This window comes from Pituophis catenifer, unplaced genomic scaffold (assembly GCF_029215685.1).
Source record: "Pituophis catenifer annectens isolate HBS135680 unplaced genomic scaffold, rPitCat1.0.hap2 SCAF_4, whole genome shotgun sequence".
NCBI classification, from domain to species: domain Eukaryota; kingdom Metazoa; phylum Chordata; class Lepidosauria; order Squamata; family Colubridae; genus Pituophis; species Pituophis catenifer.
The window spans coordinates 62,436,558-62,463,873 of NW_027256884.1; the positions used below are offsets into that span (position 1 = coordinate 62,436,558).

The 27,316-nt window shown below is 38.6% G+C and overlaps 1 protein-coding gene across 1 annotated transcript in view; it reads left to right on the plus strand.

Annotated features, from left to right (window-relative positions):
* GK (glycerol kinase) overlaps positions 1–27,316 on the plus strand; it is a 101,539-nt gene that overhangs the window by 71,726 nt on the left and 2,497 nt on the right. Inside the window, exons 13-18 of the mRNA XM_070943380.1 lie at positions 6,611–6,689; positions 7,277–7,373; positions 19,454–19,538; positions 19,841–19,961; positions 24,393–24,536; positions 24,864–24,944. Coding sequence (XP_070799481.1) covers positions 6,611–6,689; positions 7,277–7,373; positions 19,454–19,538; positions 19,841–19,961; positions 24,393–24,536; positions 24,864–24,944 — 607 coding nt within the window. The remainder of the gene's footprint in view (positions 1–6,610; positions 6,690–7,276; positions 7,374–19,453; positions 19,539–19,840; positions 19,962–24,392; positions 24,537–24,863; positions 24,945–27,316) is intronic.

The window sequence follows — 27,316 nt, forward strand, 5'->3', positions numbered from 1 at the left end:
CATAGGAATGCATGCCATCCCAATTGTAAATCGTGACCTTCCAATGTTAGTAGTCTTATATTTCTTAATTCAACCCATTCCTTCATCCAAATCAATGCTGCTGCCTGGTAATATAATTCCCAATTTGGCAGTCTAAATCCTCCACGTAGTCTCGTGTCCTGTAACAATTTTATACTTATTCTTGCTTTTTCCCTTGCCATATAAATTTTCTTGTTATCTTATTAAGATGTTGGAAATAAGTTTTTTCAATTTTTATCGGAACTGTCTGGAATAAAAATAATAGTCTTGGTAATATGTTCATCTTTATTATTGCAACCCTTTCCATAAATGACAATTGAGGATTTTTCCATTTCTCCAAGTCTTTCTCAGTTTGTTCTTTTAGTTTATAGTAATTATCCTTTTTTATCATTGCACATCTTGACATTAAATATACTCCCAAATATTTAACTTTTTTCACAACTTGTATATCTAATTTCTCTTTTATCTTTCATTTTTGTTTTTCCGTAGTATTTTTCATCAAAATTTTCATTTTTTCTTTGTTTATTTTTAAGTCAAAGACCTTCCCATAACTCTCTATTTGTTCTAATAGTTATGGGCCTGTTGTTTGAGGTTCTTCTAAGATAAATACTAAATCATCAGCAAAGGCTTGCAGTTTGTACTCTTCTTTTTGAATTTTCATCCCTATTTCGCCTAATATGACCACCTTTAAAGCGCTCCATGGCTTAGGGCCGGGGTATTTACAAGACCGCGTTCTGCCACCAATAGCCTCCCACCGGCCAGTATGTTCGCATAGAGAGGGCCTCCTCAGGGTGCCGTCCGCCAGACAGTGTCGGCTGGTGACCCCCAGGGGGAGAGCCTTCTCTGTGGCGGCACCCGCCCTCTGGAACAACCTCCCCCCAGAGATACGTACAATACCAGACCTCCGGACTTTTCGTCGGGCCCTGAAAACTTATTTATTTCACCTAGCCGGGCTGGCTTGATCCCACTGTTTTGGTTAAATTTAAATGATTTTAATTGGGTTGTTTTAAATTGCGGCCAAAAATATTTAATTATTTTTAAACTGTTTTTAAATTTTGTATGTTCTGTTTATTTTGGCTGTTCACTGCCCTGAGTCCTGCTGGAGAAGGGCGGTATACAAATTAAAACAAATAAATAAAATAAATAAATAAAAATATTTCTATTTAGAACTTCTAAGGTCAAAATAAACAACGGGGATAAGGGACATCCTTGTCTTGTATCCTTCATAATAGTAATATTTTCTGTCATTTCTCCATTTATCATTATCTTAGCGGATTGTCTATCATAGATTGTTTTTATGGTATTTACAAATCTCTCCCCAAAAAAACATTTTCTGCAATTGTTCTATCATGAATTGCCAGTTTATGTTGTCAAAAGCTTTTTGGGCATCTAAAAACATCATCGCCATTTGTTTTTCTGAGTGTGTCTCATAATATTCCAACGTATTTAAAATTATCCTCATATTGTCTCTGATTTGTCTCTTAGGTAAAAAACCATTTTGGTCCATATGAATAAATAAAAGCAAAAATCTTATAATCCACATTTAATAACGAAATCGGTCTGTAATTTTTTATCAATTTTAAATCAGCATCTTCTTTAGGTATAAGTGTTACATAGGCCTCCCTCCGTGAGTCTGGCATTCTTGCCTTCATTAGAAGTTCATTAAATAGTTCCAGCATTACATTATTCATCACTTCTTGTAATGTTTTGTATAGTTCCGCTGGTAGACCATCCGGTCCTGGTGCTTTCCCATTTTTTTGTCTTTTAATTGCTTCTGTTAGTTCCATCATTGTTATTCTTTCTTCTAACATTCCCTTGTATTGTTCAATTATTTTAGGTAAATCTGAGTTTTTTAGATATTTCATTATCTCTTCCTCCGAAATTTTCTCTTGATAATAAAGTTTTTCATAGTATTTTTGAATTATTATCATCTTTTCTTCATTTCTGTAATGTAATTTCCCCTCTTCATCTTGTAAATGTTTTATTGTTTTCTTCTCCTTCTCTTTTTTTATTTTATATGCTAACCATCTTCCTAGTTTGTTTGCATTTTCAAAGAAATTCTGTTTAGATGCTCTTAATTTATTTGCTAAAAATTCTTGTTCATTTAAATTTATTTCATGCTTTTTCAGTTCCAGTCGCTTTTTTTAAAAAAATTTTTTTTATTTATTTAAAACAATACATCAAAAAAAAAGAAATAGTCAAACAAATGATCGCGACAGGAACTTTACATGATATTTACACTTTCTACGGTATGTAGGCTTCAGTCAGATTTAACATATATTAAACATAATCCTGGTTATACTTGACTTTTTGGGCATCTGTTGTTCAACCAAACGTACCATTTGTCCCAACATTGGAAATATACGGAGTCCTTTTGATCTCTCAATGCTTTAGTCAGTCTATCGGCTTCCGCATAATCCAAAATTTTCTCCAAAATCAAATCTTCAGCCGGCAGGTCTTTCCCCTTCCAATGTTGGGCGAAACATATTCTTGCTGACGTGGTGATAAATACACACAGACACCATATATTTGTGCCTATGTTGTCTGGCCTAATGTTCAGTAGATAGTACTCTGGTTTCAGAATTAGGTTATAACCTGTGATTTCCATGATCCATGCCTGTATAATTTTCCAGAATTCAGTCGTCCTGGAACAGGTCCACCACATGTGGAAATAGGTGCCAATCTCCCCACACTTCCAACAGTTTGGTGAGAGATTTGAATACATTTTAGAAAGACGAGCAGGTGGAAGGTGCCATCTATACAGCATCTTGTACACATTTTCTTTGTATGATGTTGCCCACAGGAATTTCATATGTTTAAGCCAGATTTCTTCCCATTTTGTCATATCAATTGGATAGCCAATATTCTTGTTCATTTAAATTTATTTCATGCTTTTTCAGTTCCAGTCACTTCTTAATTGTTTTGTTTTGAATATCTTTTTGGAGTTCTTTCTCTAAACTTTTATAGTCCTCTTCCAATTTTTTCTGCTTTTGTCTCTTCCTTTTATTCTTTTTCCCCAAGTATGTTATTGCCAGCCACCTAATATAGGCTTTCATCGTATCCCATACATTCTGGAGTGATGTATCTCCATTTTTATTTATTTTAAAGAAAAACTCTTAATTCTTTTTCCATAAACTGTTGAAAGTCCTTTTTATTTAGTATTGTTGCATTCAGAGTCCATCTTGGTCTTTCTCTTTTGTTCTTTTCATATTATTTTCATTGAGTTATGATCTGCCCAAATGTTTGAACCAATATTTACTTCTGGTATATTATTTATAAGTTCTGTTGATATCCATATCATATCTATCCTTAACCACGATAAATGTCTATTTGAATAAAAAGTAATATTGTTTTTCTTTTAAATGTTTTTGTCTCCAAATATCTTGAATACTCAATTCTTCTATCATTGTGAAAAAGGATTTCAGCAATATTTTTCTAGACTTTTTATTTGTCTTCCTTGTTTTATAGTCCAGATCCACATCTATTACTGCATTAAAATCACTCATTATACATAGGTATTCATAGGGTTCCCTGTGCACAGTCACTCATGCCCTCGTCACCTCGCGCCTGGACTACTGCAACGCTCTCTACATGGGGCTCTCCTTGAGGAGCACCCGGAGGCTCCAACTGGTCCAGAATGCGGCCGCGCGGGTAATTACGGGAGCCGCTTGGCACTCCCACATAACACCACTCCTATGTGAGCTGCACTGGCTCCCAGTGGTCTTCCAGGTGCGCTTCAAGGTGTTGGTTACCACCTTTAAAGCGCTCCATTGCATAGAACCTAGTTATCTTTGAGACTGCCTGCTGCTACCGACGACCTCCCACTGACCTGTGCGCTCCCACAGAGAGGGCCTCCTCGGGGTGCCATCAGCCAAACAATGTAGGCTGGCGACCCCCAGGGGGAGGGCCTTCTCTGTGGGGGCACCTACCCTCTGGAATCAGCTGCCCCCTGAGATAAGGAGGATCCAAGATCTCGGTGCCTTCCGCCGTGCCCTTAAAACTTTCTTTTTTCAGCAAGCCGGGCTGGCTTAACATATTTTTTTTTAATATTTTTTAATTTTTAATTGGTTTGTTATCTTAAATTGGGGCCAAATTAATATATATCCTTTTAATTGTTTTTTAATGTTTATATTGTATGTTTTTATCTGGCTGTACACCGCCCTGAATCCTCGGGAGAAGGTGCGGTATATAAATTTGAGATAAAATAAAAATAAATAAAAATAAATAGTCCAATTCTAAAATTTTCCTGTGTAATCTCCCATAAAATTCTTCTTGTTTTTCATTGGTGCATATACCGCTATCAAGAGTATTTGTTTATTATTCATTCTTATTTCCACCATCAGAATCCTGCCTTCTTTGTCTTCAAAGAGTAATTTAGGTTCTAATTTTTCTTTAATATATAAAGCTACTCCTCTTTTGCTTTGTTGTATCAATGAGGTAAATAAGACTCCTAATTTTGGGTATTCTAGTAATTTTATATGTTGCTTTCTAATATGTACTTCTTGTAAACATATAATATCCATCTTCAAAGTTTTTAATTTATTCAAAGTTCTGTTTCTTTTTATCGCCGCATTCAATCCATTTACATTTATATTGCTTTTATTTTTTCTTCCATGTTTTACTTGTGGCTAGTTTTTGACTTCATCGCCCTTGTCTCTCTTTGTTCCATTGGGTCCTTTTCTCTTGCTCCTTCTCTTAATGTTTTTTCTACTCTTTCTTCTTTCTCTTTCTCTTCATCTTTTGGCTTTGTCTCTCCTATTGCTCCCAAGTCCTCTTCTAGTGGTCCACAGAATCATTCATAAAATAGTTTTGCTTTTCCAATAGTGTCAAGCCTATGTCTTTGTTCTTGCCATGTCACCAAAATTCTTTCAAGTATTAACCATCTAAAACTCACTCCTTTAGATATTAAAAATTTTGTTAGGAATTGATATTCTCTCCTCAGATCTCTAACTCTTCTAGGTATTTGCCTCAATACCACAATATCTTTGTCTTTATGTTTCAGCGCTGTATCTCTTGCTGCTTGCAGTATCTCTGTTTTCACTGCCTTCTTTGTAAATCTTACATGTACTTCTCTTGGTAATTTATTTCTCATTGCATATCTTGTGTATACTCTAAAAGCTTTGTCAATCTCATTTAAGATCTTTTCCTTGGGTTGTTCCAAAACTTCTGTCAATATCTCAGCAATCACCTCGGGTAAATTTTCTCCTTTTTCTTTCTCTATATTTTGGAATCTTAAATAAAAATCAGAACGCTCCATCTCCAACAGGATAATTGTTTTTCCTTGCAATTTGTCAGTTGATACAAGTTTTTCTTCTAATTCCTCAACTTTCTTTTCTGTCATTTTTGCTTTTTCTTCTACTTTCTGGATTCTCTCTTCATTTTTCCCAATCATAGCTTTCATTTCTTTTAACTCCTGTTTCAAATCATCATGAAGCGATTGCATGAAATTTTTTAACACCATCATCTCCGAGGTTTTCTGTGTTTCTGTCGATGAGGGACTTGCTGTTGGATGTAGATGTGATTACATCTGCATCTGAGATTACATATGTGTGGATGTAGATGTGATTACATCTACATCTGTGATAACGTGTACATTTCTTTATTTCCACTTTTTTTTTTGAAATAAATTTATAATCCATTTATGATATATTTATAATCCAAGTGTCTAATCCTCCCTGATGGTTGGATTAGCAAAAATAAAAATAAGGTATAAAAATTAAAGAACAAAAATTCCAATCAACCACCTCCCTCAAAAATCAAAATTCCAAATACCCCTCAGAGAAAGAAAAAGAAAAAATTAATTGCAAAAATTAAAAGATAAAAGATAAAAATCCAAACGGCCAAAAGGAAAAATTTTTCTTCTGACTCTTCCAGTCTTAATCCAAATTCTTGTCAATCTAGTTGTTTTTGGTCAAATAACAAAAAGGCATATTAGACAAAAAAAATCCCATAAAAGAAATAGAAAATACAAAACACGAAATAGAATGCCTTTCACTTATCCACCAGCAAAACTCAAAAACAAAGTATTTCAAAGCATTCACAAGTGAGTAAATAAAGCTAATCATCCCCCCCAAAAAAGGTAATAATAATAATAAAAGATTAAAAGCCAAAAGGAAAGTTCAAAACCCAGTCTTCTCGCTTGCACATCTGTTTTATTTATCACTCAGCCAAATGTCAAGGTCAGCTGTAGTCAAAATTTCTTTCAAGTCAAAATCTTTTTCCCTTCTGCCACCAGATGGCACTGCAGACTAGCTTTCAATAGAGCACAATACTTTCAAGCCTTTAAACTCTTCAGTAAAATATTCAAAGTTTCCTCTTGTCAATTACCACTATTCCACATTTCAATAGAATGGGATTCAGTCTTCATAATTTCATTAATTCATTAGTCCCAATTTCTTATTTTTTTAAAAATTCCCCAACTTTTCTTTTCTCAATAAAAAAAAAAAGGCTTTTACTTTCTCTTCTCTCGCTGCATATACATTTAATAAAATAAATAAATAGACATCAATTTTAATACATATTTGGATATTATATAGTAAGAACAATCATGAAGTAATGAATGAAACATTTTTAGTTTGCCTTTTTGTTTTAGGGCTCTGTTGCTATTGCAGGAGCTGTTGTTCGTTGGTTGAGGGACAATCTTGGTATTGCAAAATCTTCAGAAGAAGTAGGTGAGTATAACTTTCTAATTTATTGTAAATCTGTAAGTATACAAGGACTCGGGTTCTGTGTTTCATTCAAACATGTTCACTTAGATAAGAATTTTATTTGTGTACTCAAGGTCTATGCCATTTTTAACCCTAGGTACCTAATTTTTAGGCTTAGGGACCCTTCTGAAAATGTAATATTGAAATATTTATATGGTGAATATTACTAGTAGGAGTAGGAATAATAATCATACAGAGTTTCAATTATTATAATTAATTAAAACTGCAATTCTACACCATTTTCCTGAAAAAAAAGAAAGCTCAGTAGGATTTATTTCTATTCAAATCATACCATAAGCTTTTATTTATGGATATAAATGATCTCTGGGAGGTATATTGTAGTTCAGCATATCCAGAAAGTACCAACTTGTTGAAGATTATACCATATATAAAATTTATACTTCTGCTTCCTGGCTCTATGTTTGTTATATAGATTAATGCCCTCAACAGTCATTTATTCTAGAAATTACTTACATTTTGTTTTGCAATTCTTAGCTTTCAAATGACTATTTCTTTGCAGAGATAAGTTTTCTATTTTGTATTGATTTTAGAGAAACTTGCTGCTGAAGTAGGCACATCTTACGGCTGCTACTTTGTTCCTGCATTTTCAGGATTATATGCACCATACTGGGAACCCAGTGCAAGAGGGTAAATATTATCTGATTGAATGTTAAATAGTATTTTTCTTGTGTTCTGCTAATAAAACAGGACTTATGAATGACCAACAACAAGATCCTTATGAAAGACTGAGTGTATACAGTATTCTGCTTTATGCCAAAGGAAAGTATCATTGCTGATATCTATATTCACTTCATTTGATATTCCCCAGCCCTGTGCCCAGTTTTCCTTTAAAAAATATTTATATTAAACCAGATGTAAAAGAAGCCAACCTAGTAGTTCTAACTGACATAAATAAAGATGCTTCAAAAGCATCTTTATTTCCGAGAATACCTTCTTGTCCACATTTATTTGAGGAATGGCAAAACTCCTTATGGCAGTTATTTTCTTGCTGACCTTTGTTCCAAACTATAGATGACAATATATTGTTCAAATGCAGATCTACCAAAATCATACAAACAGTAGGGCAAAAATATATTTTTTAAAAAATAATTTTTATTGAACATTTTTTTCAAACAAGCAAACAAAAAAAAAAAAACCCAAAAAAAACAGATATTTACATCTTCTTCTTTTTAACAACTTCACATCAGTAATCTATATTTATACATTTTCTTTTTCTTATTTTAATCTATCTTTTATACATATATTTCTAGTATATCATATATATATATATATATATTCTCTTAATCTAAATATTTTATTTACATTTAACATAAACAGGTACCTAGTTTCCTTTCCACAATTTATATCTTCCCATTTGTTCCCATATTTCTCCACCTAATTAAACCATTGTTTAGTTTTCTTTTGCCCCCCCCTTTTCCCCCCCTTTCTCCTCCAACCATTTATACCATTTCTCCCAGTCTAAGTAGTATTTTGTTTCATCTTTTTCTTGTATCTCCTTTGTGAGCTATCCATTTCCACACACTCCATAATTTTTCTAATCACCCTGGCTTCTGATGGTATGTCATTGTTTTTCCAGTTTTGGGCGAAAACTATTCGTGCTGCAGTCAATATGTGAATAATTAAGTATTTTATTTCTTTTTCATATGGCCCAGTAATTATTCCCAGTAAGAAAGTTTCTGGCCTCATTTCTATTTGTTGATTTATAATTTCTTCTATTTGTATTTTAATTGTTTGCCAAAATTGTTTTGCCTTCTGGCAAGACCACCACATGTGATAATAAGTTCCTTTTTGATGTTTACATTTCCAGCAAAGCGGGGAAGTATTTGGAAACATCTTTGCCAATCTGGCAGGTGGGAGATTCCACCTATAAAATATTTTATGTATATTTTCTTTATAGGGTACAGACATTGTTAGTTTGTAGTTTATATTGCATAATTTCTCCCATTTATCTAATTCAATATTGTATCCAATTTTTTTTGCCCAAATTATCATATTTTCTTTAACTACCTCTTCTTCCAATTTATCCTCTGTTCCCTGAAGAATTTTATCTAATTCATATGTTCCCTTTTGAAATCCAAATTGTGCCAAATCTGTCCTGTATCTAGATTTTATTGCATATAGGGCCACCAGTCAATGTCTGTACCCAATTCTTTCAATTCCTGTCTTGTTCTTAATTCCTCTTGATTATTCAGCAAATCTTTGTAAATTTTCATTTTGCCAATATCTAGAGCATTTGGATAGATTTGTGCCTCCATAGTAGATAGCCATTCCGGAATTTTGTCATAATGTTTCTTTTTTATCCCCTGCCATCAGGGCCGGATTTTCCTATAGGCTAACTAGGCTTCAGCCTAGGGCCTCAAGATCAAGAGGGGCCTACACAGTGGTGGGATTCTGGGGGTTCTAGGGGGTTCGGCCGAGCCCTTTGTTAAATTGCTAGCTTACCCGCCCCACCTCCCACCCGCGCGGTGCCAGCCTACCGTAGCCAGGGGTAGGCAATTGTGGCTCTTTTACAACCTGTGGACTTCAACTTCCAGAATTCCTGAGACAGCTTGGCTGTCTCAGGAATTCTGGGAGTTGAAGTCCACAGGTTGTAAAAGAGCCACAATTGCCCACCCCTTCCCTAGCCTGAGTTCCGCTGCCTGGGATCCACGTGGGCTCCGGACGCAAGAGAGCAGGATAGAGAAAGCAGCTTCCACGCCTTCACTCACCCTCCCTCTCTGCTCTGTTGGATCGCCGGCCGTTCGCTTACCCCGCCCACTCCCCATCTATTGCTGCCTCCTAGAGGAAAAGGAGTCCTCGAACTTACGACTGTCCTCACATTTTACATTTTTGCCCTATCTTGTCACCATGGTGAAGAGAAGCAGTTGTGAAATGAGTGACATGGTTGTTAAGAAAGCTGCACGGGCATAAATGTGAGGATGGTCATAAGTGTGAGGACCGGTCAAAAGTGCGAGGCCCAGTCAGAAATGACTTTTTTCAGCCCTCTGGGTAGTCCTTTTGTGCATATGGACTACTCAGAGGGCTGAAAAAGTAATTTTTGACTGGTCCTCGCACTTTTGACCAGTCCTCGAACTTACGACTGTCCTCACATTTTACGTTTTTGCCCTATCTTGTCACCATGGTGAAGAAAAGCAGTTGTGAAATGAGTGACATGGTTGTTAAGAAAGCTGCACGGGCATAAATGTGAGGATGGTCATAAGTGTGAGGACCGGTCAAAAGTGCGAGGCCCAGTCAGAAATGACTTTTTTCAGCCCTCTGGGTAGTCCTTTTGTGCATATGGACTACTCAGAGGGCTGAAAAAGTTATTTTTGACTGGGCCTCGCACTTTTGACCAGTCCTCGAACTTACGACTGTCCTCACATTTTACGTTTTTGCCCTATCTTGTCACCATGGTGAAGAAAAGCAGTTGTGAAATGAGTGACATGGTTGTTAAGAAAGCTGCACGGGCATAAATGTGAGGATGGTCATAAGTGTGAGGACCGGTCAAAAGTGCGAGGCCCAGTCAGAAATGACTTTTTTCAGCCCTCTGAAAAAAGTCTATGCACATAGCCACGCCCACCCGGTCACATGACGAGCTACCCATGCCTACACAGTCACGTGACCAGCTAGCCACGCCCACCCAGTCACATGATTGCCAAGCCACACCTCCAACTAAGCCACGCCCACAGAACCTGTTGTTAAAAAATTGAATCCCACCACTGGTGAAAGGGCCTCATAAGTGGAATAGCCTAGTGCCTCTTTCAATCTAAATCCGGCCCTGCCTGCCATGTCTGTAGCAATGCTTCCCTGATCAAATGTCTTTGAAAATATCCGTGCTGTCTACTTTTTCCCTCCCACAAGAAAGCATGCCATCCTCTTTGTAGATCATATCCCTCTAATGACAATATTCTTTTGTTTTTTAGTTCCATCTAATCTTTAATCCATATCAATGAAGTTGCTTTGTAATATGTTTCCCAGTCTGGGAGTGCTAATCCTCCTCTCTCTCTCATATCTTGTAAATCTTTTATTTTGATCCTTGCTTTCTTCCCCTGCCAAATGTAATTCGCTATAAGTTTGTTAAAATCTTTAAAAAAATTCTTCCCCAATTTTATCGGAATCACTTGGAATAAAAATAACATTCTTGGTAGCACATTCATTTTGATTGAGGCTATCTTCCCAAGATGATAACTCTAGTTTGCTCCAGATTTCTAGATCTGTCTTTATCTGTCTTGCTAATTTGTTGTAGTCTTCTCTAATCGATGATCTTTTATTTGTTAGCCATATTCCTAAATATTTTACTTTTTTGTCATTTGTATACCCATTCTGTCTTCTAGTTCTTTCTCTTGTTGTTTTGTGAGATTCTTCGTTAATGCCTTTGTTTTTTGCCTGTTAATTTTAAGTCCTGCTATTTTCCCATATTCTTCTATTCGTGATAACAATTTGGGTCCTGTCGATATTGGCTGTTCTATGATGAAGACCAAGTCGTTGGTGAAGGCTTGAAGTTTATATTCCTCTTTTTTAACTTTCAGTCCTTTTATTTCCTTGTCTCTTCTAATTTCATTTAACAGTATCTCTAAAGATAGTATGAACAATAAAGGGATTAAAGGGCATCCCTGTCTCACTCCTTTTGTTATTATAAATTGTTCAGTCATGTTTCTGTTTATTGTTATTTTTGCTGTTTGAGATGAGTATATTTTCTTTATCATATTTACAAATTTATCGCCAAATTTCATATTTTTCAATTGTAAAGTAAGAAATTTCCAATTTAAATGTCGAAGGCCTTTTGTGTATCCAAGAATATTACTGCCATTTGTTTATCCGGATTTGCTTCATAGTATTCCAATACATCAATTATTATTCTTATATTATTTTTTATTTGTCTTTTTGGCAGAAAGGCGTTCTGATCAGAATGGATATATTCGTTTATTACTTTTTTTAGTCTTTCCGCAATAATCAATGTGAATAATTTGTAATTTACATTTAGTAACGATATTGGTCTCTAATTTTTGATTTGTGATTGGTCTGTCTCCTCTTTTGGAATAAGGGTGATAATGGCTTCCATCCAAGAATTGGGTATTTTGGCCTTCAAAAGTGCATCATTAAATGTTTCGAGTATAATTTCATCTAGTGGTTGTTGACAACACTTATAAAATTCTGCTGGGATGCCATCTGGACCTGGAGTTTTATTATTTTTCTGTTTTTTCCTTGCCTCTATTAATTCAATCATACTAATTGGCCTATTCAATATTTCCCTGTGTGTCTCTTCTATTTCCTTTAAATCTGATTTATTTAAATATTGTTTAATGTCTTCTTCGAATATCTCCTCTTGCTCATACAGCTTTTGAAAAAAAACAATTTGCTATATATTTTTTCCTCCTTTCTATAATGCATCTCTCCTTTCTCATCTTGTAATTGGTGTATCGTTCTTTTCTCTTTTTCTTTTTTCAATTTATATGCCAACCAGCGTCCCATTTTATTCGCACATTCAAAATGGTTTTGTTTTACTGACTTAATTTTCCGTGCTATCTCTAATTTTATGTTTTATCAAATTTATTTTTCCTTTGGTCGTTTTATTTTGAGGATCCTTCTATAGGTCAGATTCACATTCTTTAAACTCTTTTAACAGGTTGTCTCGTTCTTGTTGTTTGTTTTTATTTTTCTTTGCCATATATGCAGTTGTTAGACCTCTTATGTATGCTTTTGTCATGTTCCATAAATTTTGAAGAGAAGTTTCCTCTTTTGTGTTTATCCTGAAGAATATGTTCATTTCTTTTTCAATCATCTGAATGTATTCTTTGTCTTTTAATATTTCTTTATTCATCATCCATCTTTTTCTTGTCCGTTGTCCTTTCCATATTTTTTTTTTTTTTAATTTGATTTATATGCCGCCCTTCTCCGGAGACTCAGGGTGGCTTACAATGCGTTAAGCAATAGCCTTCATACTTTTGTATATTTATACAAAGTCATCTTATTGCCCCCACAATCTGGGTCCTCATTTAACCTACCTTAGAAAGGATATTACTTTTACTGGATTATGATCTGCCCACATATATGTCATTATTTCCACTTCTGCTACATCTTATCTAAGCTCTGTCGTCATATATGCCATGTCTATTCTAGACCATGATTAGTGTGGACTAGAATAGAATGTGTATTGTTTTTTCTCTTTATTTATCTCCCTCCATGTATCATGAAGACATAGTTCCTGTATCGTCTCTTTAAACGTATCTGGAAGTGTCTTTTTCTTGGTTTTCTTGTTCTTATTACTCTGGTAGTCTTTTTTCATGTCCGTAATTGAATTGAAGTCAACTTATGCAGATGTTTTCGTATTCTAATTCTTTTACTTTATCATGTATCTTTTTATAGAATTCATTTTGGTTATTATTTGGTGCATAAGTTGAAATCAATAATATTGTTTTTTGTTCTGTCTGTATTTCAGTCATTAAGATCCTTCCATCCCCATCTGTGTATATTTGTTTTGTTTTCAAATGTTTTTTGATATAAACTGCTATTCCTCGCTTTTTTGGTTCTGCTAATGAAGTATATAGATTTCCTAGCCTTGGGTTCTCTAGCATCTTTCTGTGTTGTTTCTTAATGTGTACTTCCTGTAAATTTATGATATCCATCTCCAATCTTTGTAACTTTGTAAATGTTTGCATTCTTTTGGCTGGTGCATTTAAACCGTTTATGTTTACTGAAATCATTTTTATTTCTTCCTCCATCTTCGTTCTTATTTGTTCGTTGTCCTTAGTCTTCTTGTATTTCTTATTACTATTTGTGTTTTTTCCCTCGCTCCCTCTCTCTCTATTCGTTCTCTTTCCAATCTTCTCTTTTCCTCTTGTTCTCCTTCAGTTTCTTCTGTAACATATTTTTCCTGGCTTTTACTCTCTGATTCCTCCCTGCTTTCTTGATCTTCCTCCAAGGCAAAATGATGTTCAAAAAATTCCTGGGCCTTTTCCAAGGTATCTATCTTAAATTTCTTCTCTTGCCAAGAGATTAGGATGCCCTCCAGTATCAGCCATCGAAACATGACTTTATATTTGTTTAATTGTGATGTGAGAAAATTGTGATTTTTTTTCCTCTGGTCTCTTACTCGTCTTGGAATTTGTTTGAGTGTTATTATCTCCTTTCCTTTATACAATATTGCCTCATCTCTCATTTTTTTATAGATTTCTTCCTTTATTGTTTTTTTAGTAAATCTAACATGCACTTTCTTTGGCAATTTGTGCCTATGTGCATATTTTGTGTGCACTCTATAGACCTCATCAATGTCCCTTCATATATCCTCCTTATTTCTTTGTGTTGTTTCTGCCAGGATTTCCGCCATTATCTCCTAGGTCTTCATCCTTATTTTCCGTAATATTCTGGAACCTAAGATTAAATGATGCCTTCTCCATTTCCAGATGCACAATCGATTCTTCTAGTTCCCTACTGGTTAACATCTGTTTTTGTTATGTTATGTTATGTTATGTTATGTTATGTTATGTTATGTTATGTTATGTTATGTTATGTTATGTTATGTTATGTTATGTTATGTTATGTTATGTTTATTAGATTTCTATACTGCTCTTCTCCCGAAGGACTCAGGGCGGTGTACAGCCATATTAAAACACATATAAATTTACAAAATTTAAAACAATTTAAAATTGAATATATAAAAATTTGGCCCATAGATTAAAACACACATAGACCCATTCTAAAATTTGTATTAGGCCAGGCCGGCTTGTTGGAACAAGAGGGTCTTCAAAGCACGGCGAAAGGTACGCAGGTCGGGGATGAGACGGATCTCAAGGGGCAGCTCATTCCAGAGGGCTGGCGCCTCCACAGAGAAGGCTCTCCCTCTGGGTGTCGCCAGTCAGCATTGTCTGGCCGACGGCACTCTGAGGAGCCCCTCTCTGTGGGAGCGTATTGGCCGGTGGGAGGCTGTTGCTGGCAGCAGGCGGTCTCGTATATACTCCGGTACTAAGCCATGGAGCGCTTTAAAGGTGGTGACCAACACCTTAAATCGCACTCGGAAGACCACCAGGAGCCAGTGCAGCTCGCGCAGAAGGGGTGTTACGTGGGTGCGCCAAGTCGCCCCCATAACCACCCGCACGGCCGCATTCTGGACCAGTTGGAGCCTCCGAGCTCTCTTCAAGGGGAGCCCCATGTAGAGAGTGTTACAGTAGTCCAGACGGGACGTGATGAGGGCATGAGTGACCGTGCACAGGGCATCCCGGTCCAGAAAGGGACGCAACTGGTGTATCAGGAGAACCTGATAAAAAGCTCCCCTGGCCACGGGCGTCATATGATCTTCCAAGGACAGCTGTGCATCCAGGAGAACACCCAAGTTGCGAACCCTCTCTGAGGGGGACAAGATCTCACCCCCAATAGTCAGCAATGGAGCCAGCTGACTATACCGGGACTCCGGAAACCACAGCCACTCGGTCTTGGAGGGGTTGAGTCTGAGCTTGTTCCTCCCCATTCAGATCCGCACAGCCTCCAGGCATTGGGATATCACATCAAGGGCATCATTGGGGTGGTCCGGGGTGGAGATGTACAGCTGAGTATCATCAGCATACTGATGAAACCTCACCCCGAAACCACGGATGATCTCGCCCAGCGGCTTTACATAAATGTTGAACAAAAGGGGCGAGAGGACTGATCCTTGTGGCACCCCACAAACAAGGCGCCTTGAAGTCAACCTCTGTCCCCCTGCCAACACAAACTGCGTACGATCGGAGAGGAAGGAGGAGAACCACCGTAACACGGTGCCCCCCACTCCCAGCCCCTCCAATCGTCTCAGCATGATACCATGATCGATGGTATCAAAAGCCGCTGAGAGATCTAATAGGACCAGGACAGAGGAACAACCCCTGTCCCGAGCCCTCCAGAGATCATCAACCAATGCGACCAATGCTGTTTCTGTGCTGTACCCGGGCCTGAAGCCCAACTGGAACGGATCTAGATAATCGGCTTCATCCAGGTATTGGGGAAGTTGTCGCGCCATCACACTCTCAACAACCTTCGCAACGAAGCTAAGGTTGGAGACTGGATGATAATTTGCTAATAAGCCAGGTCCAGGGAAGGCTTCTTGAGGAGAGGCCTCACCACCGCCTCTTTTAAAGATGGGGGGAAGAGATCCTCACTCAAAGAAGCATTAATAATCCCCTGGAGCCAGCCTCGTGTAACCTCCCAGGAGGCCAGCACCAACCAGGAGGGACATGGGTCCAATAAACATGTGGCAGCATCCAATAAACATGTGTCCTCGGGAGTCACAAGGTCAACCCCCCCCCAGATAACATTCTCAAGACCCACCTCCGTCACCCCATCCGAATCTACCCAATCAGAGTCCAAGCCTCCAATGTCTCTTATTTTCTTATCTGTTTGTTCCATTTTTGATTCTACTTTTTGGATCCTTTGCTCATTCCTAGAGTTGTTCTATTGGATTTTTTCTATTTTATCGTCCATTTTTTTAATATTGTCTTTTATTTCTCCCACATCAGATTTAAGGTCCTCATGATTTCTTTTTGTTTCCTCGTGATTATTCACAATGGATTTTTGTGTCTTGTTCATTGCCTCCTGGATCATTGCCAACACTGATTGAATATTTTGTATACTGGAAATGGAGCCTGTCTTTTTTTTATCTGCTCCCAGCATGCTTTCTATCAACCTTTGCTGTGCTGGGGACGCTGTAAGAGATGCCTGATTTGAGGTTGTTTTTTTATTTATTTTGGTTATCGTCGTTGTGCCTGTGCTTGTCATTTTTACTATTTGCTGCAAGTTCTTCCAAATTTTCATACAATGATTTATTTTTAATATCCTTAAATTTGTTACCTATAAGAGTCACTTAAATAGTTTTTAAATTTAACCTAAATAGTGCAATTCCTTAAATGTCAATCTATATTTATAATATTATGACTATAGCTGGATAAATACATTTATCATTCTACAAGGCTATATATTTTACTATATATATTCTATGTCCCTCTATGTACTTATTTAGGACTCTATAAATTTTAACACATACAGTATATATGTTTATGAAAGAGAAGGAAAATGAGGGGATTTTTTTTTTAAAACTCTAAAAATGCATTAATTTGTTAACAGTATAGTTGGTTCTATGTATGTAATCAAATATGAAGATAGATATCATTAGCAGTTACTTAAGGTTAATATTCAGCATCAATAATCCATCTTATCTCAATCATTAACCACTAATTACCAATTAATAATCAACAATTACTAATAATTAATTCTAATTAGAATAGTCAAATATCATTAATCACTTGTCTATGTATATATATTTTGATGTTCTTCTTTCATAGTCTTCTCTCACTCTTGCATCATTCTCTACTCAGTCCTCTGTTCAGTCCTTTTTTTTCCTCCTTTGTCTGCCACTTAGCCTCCACTTCGACTCTCTTCAAATATAGTTTTTACTGCCACTCTCCAAAAATGTTCAAATATCCAATTTCAACAATTTTAGATAAAAAGTTACAAGTGTCAAGTACCCCTCGACACAGCACCACCACGCCAGCAGAAAACCCATAGCAAGGGGACTGGACCCATAGCGAGGGGACTGGACTGGCAACAAATGAACGGAACGAATTGACAACAACAGAGCATGGTGGAGGGAGTGTGTTGCGACTAGAATTATCCTACATGGTGATATCAGGTGGCGGACGGTATACGGAAAGGGGGGTTAGTGATCCGGCGGTTAGGGATCCAATCGATGAGCTGAGTATGACGTCATAAATCCGCGTCCGATGAAAACAACCTGAGCAGCAGATTTGGCACTGAGGATGACATCATAAGCTCGCGCGGCTGCAATAAAGGAAACAAGCAGCAGATTCAACGCTAGGCAGCTGTGAAGGATACATGCTGATTGAAAAACGCTCTTACATACACCCTATAAAACCCCACGAGCAGAATATGCAGACGTCTCTGACTTTGCTCTATATACGGCTTCAGCGCCTACTGTAAACTGCCGAGTAAGCTACGATTAAACTGGGTTCTGGTTTTATTTCCTTGTGCGTATGTGGTATTTTGCCCGGCGAAGCACATGTGGTTCCAGAGGGGCTGATACCTTCGTTATTTTCATTATTTTCCAACTCTGCTCCATCTATATTTCTGTTAGAACCACTTCTCCAATCACCACTCCAGTTCCGCCACTTGTTATCTCTTTTCCAATCTTTAAAGGCAATCTCAGTCCTAGTCCAATGCACTGTCTTCTAGAAAATCTGTTTATTTTATAGTCAACACCTCTCTCAAGCCTCAAAATATATCTGTTGGAGTTTTCTTCCTCCTCTCACCCGCTCTCTCGCCTTTCACGCAGTCACTACCTATCAAAAGTTCCTTCTTCCGCTCCTCTCCCTTTTCGTCACCACGTTTATCTGCTGCAAATCTGCCGCTGATTTTGGAGCCTCGATCTCTCTGCTCTTCCCTTCCATGATATAGTTGTACCTCACTTTTTTTTTAAAGACTCTTCTCGTACCATTGCGATCTGTTGATTCAATTTTCGCTTCCTACTCCTCCGCTGTCAACACTTCGGGCCAGCCAAAATGGCTGTTTTGTTCCCCACCGGAATTAAGAGGTTTCTCCTGAACCTTCGGGACAATTGCTTTTCCCCCCGAGGTCCTTGAAAATTCCTCTTTTTTCTATCAATCTCTCTGGGATTAATAGTGCCTAATTCGGCTTCCTGGCTGAGAATATTGGAGCTACAAGAACGGAGCCCCGTTCTCTCGCTCCAAGCATGCTGACGTCACCGCCGGATGTCTCAGGGCAAAAATAATTTTAAAGTGTGAATGTTTTTTCTGAATTAAGGGTGCTAACCTGACTATGATTTATTGCATTCTTTCCCCAAATATCACTTTCCTTGACAAGGCCACAGTACAAATTATTATTTTATTTTTTTTCAAAATTTATATGCCACCCTTCTCCCGTAGGACTCGGGGCAGCTCACAAGATAAAAACAATACAACAATGCAATACTAAAATTAATCAATTTAAAAATCCCCAAACGATTAAAAGTCTCGCAACAGATCAGGGAATTTGCTGAAAATTATCTCAGAAGCAGCAGCACGTATGAACAAAAATTAAATGCCCAAACCTGGGGGGGGCGGGTTATATCCAATTTTAACATCTCATTCCATTGATCTGGTTGGTTTAGATCCATCCTTAGGCATATGTAATGCCATACTGTTGATCCTTAGTTGGATTCTATAGATCGGGGCTGTCAGACTCACGGCCCCCTGGGCCAGGTGCATCACGCGCTGGCCATGCCCGCTTTAGTGAAGGGGAAAAAGTCCCGATGCGTCATGTGATGCTGCTGTAACAACATGAGTTTGACACCCTGTCAAGTTTCTCCCCTGAGTCACAATCTCCAATCATTTTCTCAGGCCATCAGTCTGTTGTCTCCAAACGCCACCTTCCTCCAGCTGCAGGCATCTTCTCTGTTCCTACAGGAAAGAATGCCATCTAGACATAAAATTCCCCCTTTATCTCTATTACCACCCTTTCAACAGTTAGAGAGTGGCGAATCTGAATTCCTTTACTAGCGAACCTAAAAACTAAGAAAAGAATAGAAAATAAAAAATGGCTACACATATGTCATCTTTGACACACCCCTGCTATAGATATTGCCAATATACCCTTCCAGGCAGGTACTTGCATGATCATAGTGAGACAGTATATTTTATTTTAATACTACTTTTATTCCTAACTGTAGTATTGTTTGCCTTCTTTTGTAGAATCATCTGCGGCCTTACTCAATTTACAAATAAAAACCATATTGCCTTTGCTGCACTAGAAGCCGTCTGCTTTCAAACACGGGAGGTATAGATTATACTGTATTATTAGGATTTTTGAGTTAGTTTTTTTTATGTTGCTGTAGTTTTTATTTCTATAGGCAGCCATGTCTAAATGTGTTTAAATTGTAGCTAATTTCACCTTATGATAAATTTGTTCAAAATCTAAAATAAAACTTTCAACTAAATTTTTCTCCTCCTTTATGTTTTGTTTGTTTATTTTTTTATAATGCCACAAAGCCAAATATTTCCACTAATTATTTTTCGCTATATAATTTATAAAATATTTCAGTTTTTATTGGAAAAATTAATAGATTTTTTTTGTTTTAGATATTGGATGCAATGAATAAAGACTGTGGGATACCGCTTAGTCAGTTACAAGTTGATGGAGGAATGACCAACAACAAGATCCTTATGCAACTCCAAGCTGATATTCTTTGTATTCCAGTAGGTAAGATAAAAGTCTCCTTGCATTTTATTTTGGATTGCTATGTATAAGACCCACTATGACTTTTGAAAAAAAAAATCAATTTATTTACATTAAAATATATTTCTGGAATTACATATATACCAAGATTTTCAACCTTGCCAGTGTAGGCTTTTTAGATCCTTCTTTGTAAAGGATATAAGGAAACTGCAGTTCATAATTTTTGTTTTCTTTTTGCCAATTTAGTCTTCCTGCTTTATTTTGAGTAATTGTTATTTAGTTAAATAGTTATTCAGTAACTACATATAAAAGGAACCCTCTTTTAGGAATAATTATTTCATCATTTCTATTTGGATAAAAAAAATATTGAAAACATCATCTTGTCTTGTTTATTTAAAGAAGATTTATATTGCTCTTCCTGTCACTGAAAGTGTAGTCATGGAAAGACAATTCTCTGCTAGCACCTTCCTTAAAAATGCTGCAATGGGATTAGGGGGTAAGGAAGTTTACTGCTGACTGAGTTCTAGAAAACCTTCTAAAAATTTAAGAAAGAGCATTTGAGCAATACTGTCATAGGAGGGAAGGAAGGATATAGGCATGTCATATACCACGTTTCCCTGAAAATAAGACCCAGTCTTATATTCTTTTGGGTCCAAAATAAGCACTAGGACTTATTTTTGGGAAACATGATTTCAGGGCGATCAGCCCTGCTGGGTGCCCCACCTCCCATGCACAAAAGGTGGTGAGCGTGTAGGGGCCGACATCTGACAGCAGCTGCAGCCCACTGGGCCCTTGGTCAGCACACTCTGGGGCTGCGCAGCCTGTGCAGCAGAGGTGAGTTGATTACCTGTCCAAGCAGCAGACGGCCGGCCATGGGAGGCTCATCTTCCCGCTGCAACACTGGCAGCAGACAGAGACAGAAGCATGGGGAGGGAGGCACGCAATCTGGATGCGCTGTACAGGCCACAGACAAGCCGAGAGATAGTGGGCGAGCCGTGGAAGGCTCGTCTTTGCATCTCTTGGCTTGCCTGTGGCCCGTGGAGAGCATCAGGATCGGCTGCCTTCCCCCCTGCACCTTTTTTTTTTTTTTTAATTTATATACGGCCCTTCTCCCTGAGGACTCAGGGCGGTGTACAGCCAGAATTAAAAAACATAAAATACAAATATTAAAAAACAATTAAAATATATATAAATTTGGCCCAAAATTAAAAATACAAACCAATTAAAATATTTAAAATTTCTTCTTAAGCCAGCCCGGCTTGCTGGAAAAAGTGGGTTTTAAGGGCACGGCGGAAGGGACTAAGGTCTTGGATTCTCCTTATCTCTGGGGGCAACTGATTCCAGAGGGTAGGTGCCCCCACAGAGAAGGCCCTCCCCCTGGGGGTCACCAGCCTACATTGATTGGCTGATGGCACCCTGAGGAGGCCCTCTCTGTGGGAGCGCACGGGACGATGGGAGGTCGTCGGTAGCAGCAGGCGGTCTCGAAGATAGCTAGGCCCGATGCCATGGAGCGCTTTAAAGGTGATAACCAGCACCTTGAAGCGCACCCGGAAGACCACTGGGAGCCAGTGCAGCTCGCGCAGGAGCGGTGTTGCATGGGAGCGCCATGCTGCTCCCGTCACTACCCGCGCTGCTGCATTCTGGACCAGTTGGAGCCTCCGGGTGCTCTTCAAGGGGAGCCCCATGTAGAGAGCGTTGCAGTAGTCAAGGCGAGAGGTGACGAGGGCATGAGTGACTGTGCACAGGGAATCCCGATCAAGAAAGGGCCGCAACTGGCGGATCAGGCGAACCTGACAAAAGGTCCCCCTGGTTACAGCTGTCAGATGTTCCTCCAAGGACAGCTGCATATCCAGGAGGACTCCCAGATTGCGAGCCCTTTCTGTGGGGGCCAAAGACTCGCCCCCAATAGTCAGTGATGGAATCAACTGACTATATCGGGATGCCGGGAGCCACAGCCACTCAGTCTTGGAAGGGTTGAGCTTGAGCCTGTTCCTCCCCATCCAGATCCGCACAGCCTCCAGGCACTGGGACATCACTTCAAGGGCATCATTGGGGTGGCCTGGGGTGGAGATGTACAGCTGGGTGTCATCAGCGTACTGGTGGTATCTCACCCCGAAGCCACGGATGATCTCGCCCAGTGGCTTTACATAAATGTTGAACAGAAGGGGCGAGAGGACCGATCCCTGCGGCACTCCACAGATGAGAGGCCTCCATTTGCCTCCATTTGCTACTGGTGCCACCGCATGAAGACAAGCGTCTCACGGCTGGCCGCTTGCTCCGGCCCACCGACTCTCGGCTTTCCTGCAGCCCATGTGGTGCATCCTTCCTCCCCACCACTGCTTCCACCTGCTGCTTGTACAGGTAATCAATCAACTCAACTGCACTACACAGGCTGTGGCTGCTGCCAGACACAGCCCCCACACCCTCATTGCCTCCAATGCTGGCCACGCCTCCCCCCTGGGCTGATGACGATCTTCACTAAGGCTTATTTTTGGAGTAGGGCTTATATTAGCTTGAAATATGATTTAAGAAACCCAAATTCTATTGAATTGCAAAATTAAATGGGCAGCGAGTATCCTTACCAATCCATTAGATAGTTTGGTTTATGAAAATAAAATAGTAGGGAAACCGCTTTTGCATCACTTTATTCTTTTGAGGAAAGACAAGATATGCACTTAATATTAACTAAATGAACTTTTAATGATTCCTCTACAAACATAGATATACCTGCAAGAACACCTGTCAATATGTCAGATGCAGTTTCACTGTAATGCAGTTTTGGTTTGGTGCCTTCTGTATATGGATTCACAACACAAAAGTAGTAATGGATAAAATACATGGTGGAAGTAATTAACCACATTTGGCAGCAGTTAAAATTTGAAAAATTTTGCCTCTGACTATTTAAATAGTCAGGTTTTTTATTTTGGGTTTTTTTTGTCAAAGAATACTGCCTTTTTTAATTACTTGTTTAAAGGAATAATCTACAGCTCATTTTGAATATATAGGGTGATTTATTTATTTATTTGTTTAAATTTCTATACCGCCCTTCTCCAAATAGGACTCAGGGCGGTGCACAGCCTAAGTAAAAACAAAGCATACAAAATTTAAAAAAACAGTATTAAAATAATTAGATATTCTGGCCGTAAATTAAAACAACCCAATTTAAAACCAATTTAAAATTTAGCTCAAGCCAGCCCAGCTAGTTGAAATAAATAAGTTTTCAGGGCCCGACGAAAAATCCGGAGGTCTGTTATTATACGTAACTCCGGGGGAAGGTTATTCCAGAGGGTGGGCGCCGTCACAGAGAAGGCTCTCCCCCTGGGGGTCGCCAGCCGACATTGTCTGGCGGACGGCACCCTGAGGAGGCCCACTCTGTGCGAGCGTACTGGCCGGTGGGAGGCTATTGGTGGCAGTAGGCGGTCTCGTAAGTACCCCGGCCCTAAGCCATGGAGCGCTTTAAAGGTGGTCACCAACACCTTGAAGCGCACCCGGAAGACCACCGGGAGCCAGTGCAGCTCGCGCAGGAGAGGTGTCACATGGGAGCGCCTCGTCGCCCCCATAATCCCCCGCGCGGCCGCATTCTGGACCAGCTGGAGCCTCCGGGTGCACCCCAGGGGGAGCCCCATGTAGAGAGCGTTACAGTAGTCCAGGCGGGAAGTGACTAGTGCCTGAGTGACTGTGCGTAGAGAGTCCCGATCTAGAAAGGGGCGCAACTGGCGTATCAGGCGAACCTGATAAAAAGCCCCCCTGGCCACGGCCGTCAAATGGTCTTCTAGAGACAGCCGTGCGTCCAGGAGGACGCCCAGGTTGCGAGCCCTCTCCGTGGGGGCGAGTGATTCGCCCCCAATAGCCAGCGATGGCGTCAGCTGGCTATATCGGGACGCTGGAAGCCACAGCCACTCGGTCTTGGAGGGGTTGAGTCGGAGCCTGTTTCTCCCCATCCAGGCCCGCACGGCCTCCAGGCACTGGGACATCACTTCAAGGGCATCGTTGGGGTGGCCTGGGGTGGAGATGTACAGCTGGGTGTCATCAGCGTACTGATGGAACTCCACCCCGAAGCCACGGATGATCTCACCCAGCGGCTTTACATAAATGTTGAACAGAAGGGGCGAGAGGACCGACCCTTGTGGCACCCCACAAGCAAGGGGGTGATGTTTCTTTATTATAGCAACTAAGATACGTTTGCATTGGTTATTACAGTAGTTCCCTTTTTCCAGCTGATTAGTGAACTGGTTTTCATTAAATAATCCTTACTTGTAAAAGCATATTTGTCCTTAATTCATTGTCTATTAATACTTTTCAGTCAGTTGCATGAAAAGTAAAATAAAGAAGGGTATGAAAGTGGAAAAAAAATAAATACTTGTTTCAATACTTAAAATGTTCACATTTTGTCTATATACGTTTTGTTCTATCAAGGACTAGGTAAAAATGCTACCTTTATTTCTGTCTTATTAGTAAAGCCATCCATGCCTGAAACAACAGCACTTGGAGCAGCAATGGCAGCTGGAGCTGCAGAAGGGGTGGGAGTGTGGAGCCTACATCCTGATGATTTCACAGCAGTAACATGTGAACGTTTTGAGCCACAGATCAATCCAGAGGGTAAGAAGGGTTTTAAGTTCTGATCTCTGCTTTCTAAGCTTCCTCAGCCTATGCAAATCTAGTTTATTCATACTGTTATAAAATTGGCATAGTTTGTTCTATCAGGATAGTTGTGCTACCTCTGTGAATGGTGAACTATCTTAGGAAAATTATATTGGGGGAGGGAGGTTGAAACTTTCCATATTTATACTTAAATTTTGAAGTTTTCAGACAGTTAATGAAATTCCTATGCATTTTAGAAGACTTTTCCATATATTATAAAGTGCTTGTACATTAAATAAATATAATTGTTTGAATTTTTGATAAAGATGTTGCTTATGGTTTCAGAAAGTGAATATCGTTATACCAGATGGAAGAAAGCTGTTAAGAAATCAATGGGTTGGGAAATGTCAGAACCTCAAGGAAACAGTGAGTTATTATTCATGCATTACTTGTAAAAGTCAAACTGCTTTTCCGTAGACAGTATTGATAGTGGTAGTAGTTATAATCCAACCATGTTTTAGTAAGTGCCTAGAAATTGAAAATATGGAACAATGTGTAGACTTACTTTTGAATTATTTATGCTGAGATGCACAAGCAGATAGTAGTAGCAAGATAGAAATATACTCTCAAATTATTTGAGGAATACATTTCTACTGGCATTTACAACTTGTCACTGAGTTGTATGAAAATTTATAAAGTCTTGAGTACATCTAGAAGTATACTCAAATCCTGCCACCAGGTTTTAAGTTTTAATTTAATTTTAAAGTTACAAAATAGTTTGTAAATTGTTTGTAAATACAGAAATTAATCATACTAAATATATAAATTCATATAGTCACATGAATTTGATTTATCCTGACCTTAGTTTTCTTCTCAAAGCCAATCACAGTGATTGGTCTGAAAACAAAATACAAATCTAACCAGTAAACAGAAACAGTTGAAAGGCTTTATAAATTACATCAAGCGCTTAAGACAATTGCATATCAATCTTGCTTAAGAATGCTTAAAAATTGCATTCTTAAGCAATTTTTGAAGTTTTGAAAGTGCCTCCAGACAAAAGTTGTAGTAAAAAGCTATTTCAGTTTTGTTTCAAATGACTGAAATACAGATTGTATAAGCCTTCATTTTCACATGAAAATGAAGCATTTATTGATTTTTACATTAATCCATGGAATCTATTATCCATAAAGATTAATTCTGAATGTAAATTGTTTTATGTACTACATGAACTAGCTAAATAAATATTCAATCCCTCATTATTGACAGCTGTCATACTAAAAATAGAAAAAAACAAGGTAACAAAATTTATTTGCCTTGACAGCTACATTTTATTAAAGTGCAATTAAGAATATATCTGAACTCATATCAAATATATTTATTTTAATTCATTAATGCTATTTTATGATTTTCAGTGAGAACCTAAGTATTTCTATTTAGAAATATATTCTAATAAATTCAGTTAGACTATTGTCCTTCTAAGCATGTTTAAACTGTAGCTCTGTAGGTTTGATTTGATTAAGATTATTTTTCAATATAATTAAGTACAGTCAGAAAGTTTAAAGTGTAAATTAACTGTAATTCGAAAAATTGAAAATAACTGTAAAATATTAACTCCTCCAACCAGGAGGATGAAGATGCATCAGTTACAGTTGCAAGAAAAAGTATGTGAACCCCTTGGGATTACGTGGAGTTTTGCATGAATCGGTCATAAAATGTGCTCTGAACTTCATCTAAGTCACAACAATAGAAAAACACAGTCTGCTGAAAATAATACCACACAAACATTAGATGTTGCCATGGTTTAATTGAACATAACATGTAAACATTCACAGTGCAGGGAGGAAAAAGTATGTGAGCCCCTAGCCTAATGACTTCTCCAAGAGCTAATTGGAGCCAGGAGTGAGCCAACCTTGACTCCAATCAGTGTGATGATATTGGATGTGTTGCTGACAGCTGTCCTGCTCTTTAAAAACACACACCTGTTTTGGGTTTACTGGTTTCAAGAAGCACTGTCTGATGTGAACCATGCCTCGCAGAAAAGAGCTCTCAGAAGACCTACAATCAAGAATTGTTGACTTGCATGAAGCTGGAAGGGGTTACAAAAGTATCTCCAAAAGCCTTGATGTTCATGTGTCCACGGTAAGACAGACTGTCTACAAATGGAGAAAGTTTAGCACTGTTGCTACTCTCCCTAGGAGTGGTCGTCCTGTAAAAATGACTGCAAGAGCACAGCGCAGAATGCTTCATGAGGTAAAGAAGAATCCTAGAGTGTCAGCTAAAGACCTACAGAAATCTCTGGCACATGCTAACATTTTTGTTGACACATCTACAATAAGGAAAACATTAAACAAGAATGGAGTACATGGGAGGACACCATGGAGGAAGCCATTGCTGTCCAAAAAAAAATATTGCAGCACGTTTGAAGTTTGCAAAAGAGCACCTGGATGTTCCACAGCGCTACTGGCAAAATATACTGTGGACAGATGAAACCAAAATTGAGTTGTTTGGGAAGAACACACCACACTATGTGTGAAGAAAAAAAGGCACAGCACACCAACATCAAAACCTCATCTCCACTGTAAAACAAGGCGGAGGGAGCATCATGGTTTGGGGCTGCTTTGCTGCCTCAGGGCCTGGACGGATTGTTGTCATTGATGGGAAAATGAATTCTAGAGTTTATCAAGACATTTTGCAGGAAAACGTACGACCATCTGTCCGCCAACTGAAGCTCCACAGAGGATGGATGATGCAACAGGACAATGACCCAAAGCATACAAGTAATTCAACAAAAAAATGGC